The sequence below is a fragment of the Hipposideros armiger genome, unplaced genomic scaffold, assembly GCF_001890085.2.
Source record: "Hipposideros armiger isolate ML-2016 unplaced genomic scaffold, ASM189008v1 scaffold_563, whole genome shotgun sequence".
In the NCBI taxonomy this organism is placed as follows: Eukaryota; Metazoa; Chordata; class Mammalia; order Chiroptera; family Hipposideridae; genus Hipposideros; species Hipposideros armiger.
Genome location: NW_017731913.1, coordinates 1,181,015 through 1,191,840, shown reverse-complemented (window position 1 = coordinate 1,191,840; position 10,826 = coordinate 1,181,015). Strand labels below are relative to the sequence as shown.

The window sequence follows — 10,826 nt, the reverse complement described above, 5'->3', positions numbered from 1 at the left end:
GCTTTATAAACACTGTTGTTAAAACAATGTAATGATGTGCACTGCCTTGCTGTCTTCTATGATAGCAACTTTAAAGGTTCCTTTTCATACTTACTCTAGCTTTGTTCTGCTTTGATATGTATTTATTTATTTATTTATTTAATTTTTTTTAAAAAAAGATTTTATTGTGGAATGGGGAAAGGGGAACAGCGTTGGGGAATCAGGAAGGGGAACAGACGAGTTGCTGTCCTTTGGTTCTTCAGTCTAGTTGTGGAGGACGCCGTTTCACTGGACCATGTTCGTATTGTGATCATTGCGCTCTTCCCGGGTGAGGTAGTCACTCACTGGCCCTTGGACTGCCGCTCACGCCAGCTGCCGGCCACTCACAGTAGTTTTACAGCAGCCCACTGCCACCCCACTGCGGCCTACGCCATCCCCAGGGGCTCGTGGCAGCCCAGCTCCAGGTGGAGTTGTTGTTCACCATCTTAGCTGTAGAGGGCGCAGCGTCATCACTGGCCCTTCATGTGGGATCGAAACTGGGGCCCTGGTGCTCAGAGCTGGTGTCCCAAGCCAAGTCAACCAGCGTGCCACTCGGCCGGCCCTCACTCCAACTATTTTTACTGACAAATCAAATTGCTATTTGAGGCATTATCTTACAGATTTCAAATTCACAAAATCTATAAAAGAAAAATGGGCTCATAATCTTCATTGCTGTGGAATTCATTCTAAGCATCTGAGAACTTTAATAATCAATCCATATATGGCTATGTAGACATATATTGGAAGATGGTTGCTTGTGTTTTATATAGGATTTTAATATAATTTATTTTGGCTTTAGAAAGTGACTATATTTTTATTCTGAGACTTCATAATCTCTCTGTTCTGATTTGTAAATGTTTATCTGTTAATCTTTTTATTTATAAGGCATCATTCTTCTGAGATGATAGTAACTTATTTTAAAGATTACTTTGTTTTTTCCCCTTTTTACAGAAAACAAGCCTCATTATGGGTCCAAGGAGACATTTTCCGATCCAAACTGAAAAATAGACCGTCCAGTGATGGAAGTATTAATAAAATTCTTTCTAGCTTGGATGATATGTCTATTGGTGGAAACTTATCGAAAATACAAAACGTGGAGAGATTTGGAGAGGTGAGTTTTCCCAGGAAGTGTTCATGTCTCCTTAAGACTCATGTTCTCCATTTCTGTGTTTCCCGGTTGGACGCATATAACTTAATAGTCACATCTCTTTTCTGAGATGCTGAGAATACTAAAACTTCAGGTGTGGAGTCATTCACTTATAAAGCAAGAATCAGAGCAAAGAAAGCAGTTATCCTTAAAAAGAAGAAAGCTGTAATTTAAAGAGCACAGTTATAAAGGAGACTACTCTGGTTTGGAGAATATTTACAGAAAGGAAATCAAGAAGCAAACTTTTTACTTGAAAACGAACTAGATATCAAGAAGAAAAATTTTAATATGACAATTGAAGAAATAGTACATATTAACAAGTGGTACACTGAAAGCCTCAAATTCATAGTGATTTCTAAAGTAAGTCCAGAGTTGAACAACATAACTCAATAACAACTTTTGTTATTGTAAGCAAACCACTGTGAAACAGTTGACATACATTGTCTGATTTGATCTTTATAACTACCTGGTAGTTCAAGCAATATTGTCTCTGTTTTATAGTAAAGAAATTGAATAGCAGCAAAGTTCTAACCTAGGGTTAGAAACATGATTCAATCTATTGTCTATCTGATTCCAAATCCATGTTTTTTCTATTACATCCTGCTACCTCTGAATAAAAACAGAAGTGATGTACTAAGAATTAGCTCAGGAGCATTTTTAGAGAGAGAAGCAACCTTGAAATCATTTGTTCTAGTTGCCCTCATGTGCGAATCAGAAACCGGGGTCCCACAAAATTTGTGATTTGCCGAAGCACAGAGTTTAGTAGTGGGACCACCTTGAGAACTGGGAATCTAATGCCTAGTTTAGCTCTTTCTACCAGAGTATGCCTGAGGTGAAGCTAAGCACCTGGTTTATATTTATATTTTTATGCCTCTAAAGGAACCACAAAAAAGAAAACAGCTGTTAAAATATTTAAGCAGCAAGGGTAGATTTATATTCTACTAAGCAGTGGCCCATTAGACCTGGACAAGGGCCTTGAAGAAACGACTGTGGCTCAGGCTTAGCGCTTATGGAACCTGAAATGGAAGGAATGAATCATAGCTCTCTTGGGTCAATAACTGGCATTTAAAACAGGTTTCTTTCACCAAGAAAGATAACTAGAGTGCTTAAAGATAGGGAGAAGGAATTTTCTTCAAGGACAAAGGATGGGAACTGCTGAAAGAGCCAGTTTTTCAACCCTGTGGTGTGTTCTCCAGGACAGCCACTGGAGAAGTGGCTGAGTTTACTTGTTTGAGTCATCTGTCCTGACAAAATGTAAATCTTAGCCAAGGTCATGTTGATGTTCAGGGCCTTTGTTGACTTTTCCTTGTCTCTGTGTTATAGTCTGGCCTACTCAAAGCAAACAAAAAGGATTTGAACTGGCATTTTAATGTGCTAATAGAGCTATGTAAGAACCTTTTTCCTGCCTTGGTCAGCATTTCCTTCCCAGATAGAGTTCAAGTAAATAGGACTTTAAGTTATGACCTCTGAAAAGACACACATAAAATTTACCCAGCTATCTGAGAAACATATGTATCTTGTCGGAACATAATGCTTTCTATATCATAATCTGTATTAAATCAACATCTGGTAGTTAGAACATTTCATTCTCATACCTTTTTAGATCCCAATTTGATTGAAATTTAAAATAAGTCAGTTTGAAATATGAGCATTTATTCAAATGTTNAAATTAGTCATTGCTAATGCCTCAGTCAGCACCTTCCTGAAGGCAGGTTCGTTGTCTGAGGCACGATACCTTCTGTGTTTCACGGTATTTCTCCTAGGGCTCACCTGGCAAATGTCCGCATTACTCACCGGCTCTCCCACACTTTTCCATCGCCTCCTTCCAGGCGGCGGTCTGAGGCCCAGTCTGCCCAGTGTGTCTCTGAGCGACAGCAGAGTATCACTTCACTTGACTGTACATTGGTTTTGTTCTCTCCGACTCCTCTTTTTCCTCCTTTCCAAGCCTGTGTCTTGACATACATATGGCAGACAACACTGGTGCCGTTCGTCCATCCGGTAGCTCTCTGGTAGGTGCGTCCTGTCAGGCAAGGCCCTTGGTCCTGGGCTGCAGCAGTGACCATGACAGAGGAAGAAGGTCCTTGACTCCCAGGGCGCTTATGGAAGGAGCACACCATGAACAAGTGTGTAAGTTTATATACGCGATGATTTCTGAGGGTGATAGGACCCTAGAGACCAGCAGCAGGGGAGAGAGGTGACCGCTGGGGGTGGGGAGGGCCCTTTAGAGTAAGTGTAGTCAAGGAAGGCTGCTTAAAACAGCCGGGACCTGCGGGTGGAAAGGAGCCAGTGCTGTCAGTGTGAATTGTGCCACTGGGGGAAAGCGTACCGTTTTTGAAGCCCGGCAAGAAGGCTCGTGTCGGTGAAATACAATGAGCTGGCGGTGGGTGATTTGAGAGGTAGGCTCCATAAATGTTCACGAAGCAAATGTACCCATGTAACCACCCTCCAGATTAGCGGCTGGAACCGTCAGCCTCCAGAACCGCCCCACCCCCACCCCCGTGCCCCTTCCTTCACCACCCGGTTCTTCTGCCCAAGTAACCATTACTCTTACTTCTAACACCACAGATGAATTTTGCCTGATTTTGAACCTTCTATAAATGGGACCAGACAGTATGTGTGTCTGGTTTCTTTCATTCAACACTATCTTTATTGTCCTGCGTAGCAATAGTGTGTTATAGAGACTATATTATATATATTACATATTATTATAGAGAATACTGTTAACAGGCAAATGTATACATTGTATAGTTTCTCTGATGATAATAGGTGCTGTGCAGAAAAATAAGGTAGGGAAGAATAGGGGGTGCTAGAGAAAGCAGCTTTAAATAGGGTGGTAGTTGTGGAGCTCATGGAAAAGACGTTTGAGCAAAGATTTGAGGAACTAAGAGAATAAGTCCCATGGGTGTTTTGGAGAAGAGGCTTCACCCTGAGGGAACAGAGGCCCTGGCCGTGAATGGGAACATGCCCCAGGCCACTGTGGCTCAGAGGACAGTGAGATGAGCCAGGAGGGAAAGGGGCAGGTCCCTCCCACGCCTTGCAGGAGTGTGGCTTTTCTTTGGGTGAGATGAAAAGTCAGCAGAGGGTATTGAGCAGAGGAGTGATGTGATCTGACTGTAACACACACACACACACACACACACACACAAACACACACACTCACTCACACACTCACTCACTCGCACACACTGTTTTTTAAATTAAACATTTTGAGATCATTGTAGATTGACATGCAGTTGTAATAACTAATAGGGAAGGCTCCTGTGTGCTCTTTACCCACTTTCCCCCGAGGCTGGCATCTTGCGACACTATGCAAACAATATCAAAATCAGGGTATTGGCATCGGTACAGTTGAGATCGGGAATGCTTTCATCACCACAGGAAACCTTCACATTGCTTTTGTATGATCACACTCCCTTCCTGCCCATACCGTCTTTAACTCCTGACCATTGCTGACATGCTCTCCCTTTATATATATTTTGTCATTTCCAGAGTGTTATGTATATGGAGTCATAGAGCATATAGCTTTTGGGCTATTTCCTATCTTTCGGTATGCCTGTCTGTTGGATATATACCTGTGATTGGAACATTCAGCTGTCGCAGGTGCTACCAAAGAGTTTTCCAAAGTAGGTATGCCAGTTTACATTGCCATCAGCAGTGTGTGGAAGTTCCCGTTTTCCTCAGGTACTGACAAACACGTGGTATTGTCAGTCTTTTAAAGGCAAGCCATAATGTTTTGTTTGGAGTGGAAATTTGATTCAAAACTGATGTTGGAGTTCTGACTCCAGAATTGTATAAAAGTAATTATGCATTCTTCTAAGCCACTAACTTTGTGGTAATTGGTTACAGCAGCTTTGTGTAGATAGGAAACTAATACACCTGTATAGATATTGCCCATTTGTGTAGAGAATTGGTAAATATGTACAGTAAGATCCACAGATCCTAATGTAGACATGGGTATTCTGAACTTATTCATCGTATTTCTACTTTGGAGTATTTGAAGTAGGCGAGTCCTGTGATCCACATGTATTTAAGGAAGATTGGGCTGCAGCAATGTGACAGTGAATCGGATGGTGGAAGATTGGAGCCAGAAAGGCTAAAAAAGAGACCACTATACTGTCTTCCAAAAGCGGGTGGGGATTTGTCCACGGGGCTAGAATTTGGACAAAGAATTAGAGATGGGTACCAGGGACATTGCAGGAAATAAATTTCAGGCTTCAAAGACAGACTAGTGATATGAGAGATGAAGAGAGTGACGTGAATGATGACGCAAAGGCATGAATAAGTAACATGTTCATCAGAAAAGAAATAAGAGGATTAAAACGTTTTCTCATAGGTTTTCATCGTCAAAAAAGAGTGAACAACTTAGAGGGGCTGTGTTCTTTCAATGTGAGCAATGCAATCAGTGCTTTTTAGGTAATGTTAATTCTAAATCTGTGACTTTAGGAAAGCTGGTTTGTCACCNATCTAGAGGGAAAGTGTGGGTAGTTGGGCCTCCTCAAAACGCCAGGTGTTGGAGGCTTTTACAAGCCAAACCCAGGAGTTTAGGCTGTGTGGGCACCGAGGAAAGATGAAATGTATTAAACGGTAAAGTAACATGATTAAATATTTTAGATTTCGCTGGAGGCTATTCAGAATTTGAATTTGAAGGAATAAGATTAAAAGATGCTACTAGTAGTCGTCAAGGATATAAGAAATATTGTTAGGTTAGTTGCAGGGTGGAAGGGAGAGGCTAGATGAGAAACCTAAAGCAGTAGAATCTCAGGACACATGAGGAATGAGTGGCGGCAGCAGGGAAGAGAACGATGGCCGGATCGATGTTCACAGTAGGACTCTGGATCCTGGATGTGAATCTCAGCTTTTCCACATACTCACTGAGTAACTTTGGATGAGGAGCTTTTCCACTGTGCCCCCCGTTTCCTCACTTGCAAAGCGGGGACTGAGATCTCAGCCACCTCACTGGAACCACATCTGTCAGGTTCTTAAAAGAGCGCCTGGCACAGAGCAGCGCTGTGTCGATGCTGGCTGCTGCTGCAGGCACTGTTATTAGGACCTGCTGGCCTCTCTTTAGTGGTTATTAGTTTATCTTGTCCTAGCCAATGGCCGAATGTCAAGTTAACACAGGCTTTCGTCCTACTCCTTGCCCGTTTTTCTCCACAAAGATTGAGTTCTTCCCCACAAGGATCTGCATCTACTTTGAAGACCTCAAAAGTGGCTTTGTCCCCTTCAGCGACGGCCAAGAGGATAAACAGAGGCTCTCTGTCCTCGGGCGCCAGCGTAAGAAGGTAATTTTCTTCTCTCTCTTCCGAGGCACTGGCGGGAGATAAAGGAAGCCAGCAGCAGACAGTGAGTTTGGCTGAAGTTTGTCAGAGGAGGGGGCCAGCGGGGAGGGGAGAAACCACACAGGCTCTGTTTCCTCTGGGGCTTCTGTTCCTCTCTAATTGCGGGGGACAAGGCCACGGCGGGAGCGCTGTAATAGCATCGCTTTCTAAAGGTTGCCTAACAGGGTCCGAAAATGGAGTTCAGCCGCACATACTGGAGTTCCATGTTATTGTCATTTCTTCCCTAGTGTGTATGGGCAGAACCAAGATGGGCAGGGACATTTCATGTAGTCATGTGATCGAACATGGACAAGTTAAATCTTGTGCTTATGTCTGCTTTTGAGTCTCTGCTTATATAGCCCTTTTCATTTACTTTCTGCCTCAGGACTAGTAGAACCCCCAGAGGCTCTATTTCAGGATCTCTGGTCATAGTGTTTTTACAAAGCTCCTTGGGTCTTAATGTACTGTCTTATCACAGAGGAAGTTAGTGTGTCTTACTAAAGGCCACATGTTATAATGTCACCAAGAGTGATAAAGAAGCCATTCTGTCACCATTTGCGTTGATCAGAACTGTCTTCATCGCATTCCCCTGATGTCCTAATTATGTTTTAGAGACACGAACTCTGTGTGAGTATCCATCATTGTCTGTTTTTCCCCCCCCCCTCACCTGTGTTTTCCATTCAGCTTTTCCATAAACTCCCGGCTAGCCAGTTCTCTAGGGAACTTGAACGCTGCCACAGATGACCCAGAGAACAAAAAGACCTCATCCTCCAAGGCGAGTTTCGTAGCCAACCCGTTCACCAACCTCTTGAATGGCAGCTCCCAGCCGCCTGCCAGAAATTACCCCGAGCTCAACAACAACCAGTACAGCCGAAGCTACAGCAGCAGCGGGAGCACCCTGAGCGGCCAGCCCGGCCCCCAGGGCGCCAAGACAGAGGAGCACGTCACCGTCCTCCGGCCCTCCTACACCAGCCTCTCCTCCTCCTCAGCCAGATTCCTGAGCCGGTCCATCCCCGTAAGTTCGCAGACACCACCTCTTGACCCTGAGAACCCTGAACGCAACTTTTGTGCCTCGCCTGCCCTGCCGAGGCTGCCACCAAAGAAATTTAATAGCGCCAAGGAGGCCTTCTGATCCATGCCTTCCCTCTGAGCTGTGAACCTCTGTGCACGTCCGTCCTGCTGGCTCCTCTTCCAGTAAACACCAAGTTTCCACCGGGTTTTCTTCCTTCCTTCTTTTTCTTCTCCTCCCCCTACTCCTTTTGAAGTGATTTCTCTTAGAAGGGAAATAGCTTTCATTCACTTCATCAGGGACACTGTTGACTTAAGTTACTTCTCAGTTCAGTGTTCAAGTCACTGTGTATATCTGGTGCAAAGCCAGGCGCAGATTCACGGCAGACAGTGTTTTAGGAAACTTGGCTTCTTCCAGATCGTATATTAGTGGATGAATTTGGGAATATTTGAATGTGGAAGGTGCTGATTGAACAGTATGTTCTTAGAACTAACCACTGGTCCCTTGACTGTGTCACCTGCAAGGAATTGACCCACAATTAGTTCAGTGGCAAATGGAAGGTGTTTATAAGGAAGGCTTACCTGGGATGTCAGGGAAGGGGGGCAGCGTATTAGGAAGATGGTTCAATTAGCCATCCTCCCCGAGAGACAGGATGAAAGTTCTCCAAGCATGTTTTCCCCATGAGTCCTTTAGGTTCTCAAGCCCACTGTTTAATTACTAATGGTCCCTATTAGGGTAAAATCTGTCCTCCGTTCACCCCCTGCTCTGAATCACTTTAATCACATATTTTTTTTATTGCATCAAAGGCAATTGAGATCTGTCGGAGTGTGAGTTTTGATTTGAGAGAACAAGGACAAAAAAGGAGAGAGAAGTAGCTCACACAGGTGAAGAAAATGTGAATCAATATTACAGTGCAACATTGATTCCACTCAGGGCTCAAGCAAGCTCTGGGTGTCCTGGGAAGGCTGCGGGCACCCCTTCGTGCCACCATTCTTCCAGCGTTTCATCAACCATCATCCAGGGAGAGGCTGATTTCTTCAGGGGGGAATTGGGGAGAAGTGCTGGTGGCAGTGTCTCTCATGGCCCACTTGGCAAAGCAATAGCCCCACAGGTAACAGTTAATGGCACCCACTTTACTTAGATGGCAGATTAGAAACCATTTTTCTAACATGAGGATGCAGTGTGCATGTGGGTTTATGTGTGTGCATGAGGACAGTGTATGTGTGCGTGTGTGTGTATTTTTGTTGGACTCATTACCACTCCCATTTCTACCTCAGGCTTCTTTTCAAAGTCCCCCCCCCCCCATACAGTCCTTTCTGGCACATATAATTTTCCCTATCTGATTTTATTACCAGTGATTTTTTTAAACATCATTTTGGATGCCTGTATAGAGTCGAGTCCCAGGCAACTGCCAGCCCACCCTACCCCTTAATTGGACTGGAATCCCACTGCGTTATGGGTGTATGTGTGTCAGTAAAACTTAGATTCTAGCGACTAAAGTTAGATGGAAAATGATAGTGTATTTACATTTTCATAACTAGGTTCACGGGTCATATGCTTGATTGAGTTCAGTCAATATTTTCATGTATGGATTGTGGGTCAGCCTCTTTTTGAGACAGATCTCTCTACTTTCAGAGAAAGTATTAGACAGAGATATATACATAAGTAACTATCTTGCTGATTTCACAGCTAAAGGTTTTGTCTAATCCACATGTATAGTTGAATACCAGAAGCCTTGGTAGCTTGAGAGGAATAACATTCTCCTTTTTCTAGCTCTCAGTTTTCCTCTTTGCTAGTGGAAGCGTGGGGGAATTCTTTAGATGGTTGTTGATTCCCTCCTTACTCCGTGCTTATATAACTTGATTTTGGTTTCAGTCCATATTTTCTTATTTTTCTTCACCTCTCCTCCTCCTCCTCCTTTTCCTCTTTCTGCCTCTTCTGGCCTAAATAGACTAATTTTCCTATAATTAAATTTAAAGTAATAGTTTGTGTGGGCAGCTGCTGCTATTCTCCTCTTCTCCTCCTTAAATTTGTCATTTTATTGTAAAGAGAAAGCATTTATAAATAGAATTGCCAGCATGATAACATTTTTCTTTCTCCTACCCTCCCAGAAGCCAGTAGCAGGTCTCTTGTCGCTGACTTTCCCTCCTTTATCTTTGCCTAAAGAAACCCAAAAAAACCCTGTTGTTTTTTTTGGAGAGAGAAGGCTCCAACTCCTACCCCTGCTGGCTTGCTGGCAGAAAGTCTAAATTAAGATGGAAATTCCCTTTCTATGTGGCATAAAATGGAGGTTGTGAGTTTTATTCCTCTTGGTCCAATGCAGCTTTTCTAATTGTGGGTTTCTTGTCTAAATAAGATGGTCCTTCTTTTCAGTATTCTGAGAACGTGAGACATATGACCCTTGAAGAACTAGGGATAAATCACTCAGCAAGAATGCTTTTAAATCCTTAGGTAGGAAAGGAAGTCTGTATAGCAATATCCTCCCAGTACCTTTAAGAAAGACGCAGCAGTCCTAGGGGATGGGGGATGCCGGGTGTTCAGAGGGAGTCTAATATGTTAAAAGCTGCAATTAGCATGTCTTCCAAACGCTTCACTTGCTCTCTCACTCTGTGCAGCAGTTCAGCCCCCAGAAAAATGTAAAAGTGATTTCCTTATTCTGTCATTAAATGCTTTAACACAGAAAACAGGAACAAATGTTAAGGAATCCTTATGGCTGTGACAAATTGCTAAGAAACAGTCAGATCCTAGTTTTTTATTTATTTGGCCTCTTCTGCTAGTCTTGAGGTTCGTACTGCCCAGGACAATGTGCAAGGTTTCATTTTTGTTGACCCACTTACTGTAAAAAAGTCAGTGTTCCTTCTCTGACATTCAGAGGAGTTTTCAAATGCTTAGAAATGAGGGACGTGTGATTATGGCGTGGGTGATGGGGTGGAAGTATTTTATTAAATTGAAATTACTGGAGGTATCTGTCTTGAATATTTGATCTATTTTATTTTTAAGAGACCTGCCACTGAATTGCATTCATCTCCAGCGTCCTTGCCTGACTCCATAAGCCGAGGTTAGGCTGTGGTGCCTCCCCATAACTCCTCTTCCACCCCGCCTTGGTCTTAATCACAGCCTCCCCTCTCTCTGCATGTTAATCATCTGCTCACTTGTCTGTAGCCTCCACTAGGCTGTCAGCTTTGTGAGGGCAGGGCGGCGCCTCTGGTTTTTACAGTTGCTCAGTGCGCAGCACACAGTAGGCACTTACGAAGTATTCTATTTCTTGAATGGATATATGGATGTTGGATGTTACATGAGTGAATGTGGTAAGGATTATCGCTTCCATTTTATT

The 10,826-nt window shown here is 43.4% G+C and overlaps 1 protein-coding gene across 1 annotated transcript in view; it reads left to right on the top strand.

Moving 5' to 3' along the window:
* Positions 1-10,826, top strand: part of LOC109371356 (dual specificity protein phosphatase CDC14A) — a 51,795-nt gene that overhangs the window by 29,782 nt on the left and 11,187 nt on the right. Inside the window, exons 5-7 of the mRNA XM_019623821.1 lie at positions 970-1,194; positions 6,325-6,447; positions 7,168-7,498. Of these exons, the coding sequence (XP_019479366.1) occupies positions 970-1,194; positions 6,325-6,447; positions 7,168-7,498 (679 nt within the window). The remainder of the gene's footprint in view (positions 1-969; positions 1,195-6,324; positions 6,448-7,167; positions 7,499-10,826) is intronic.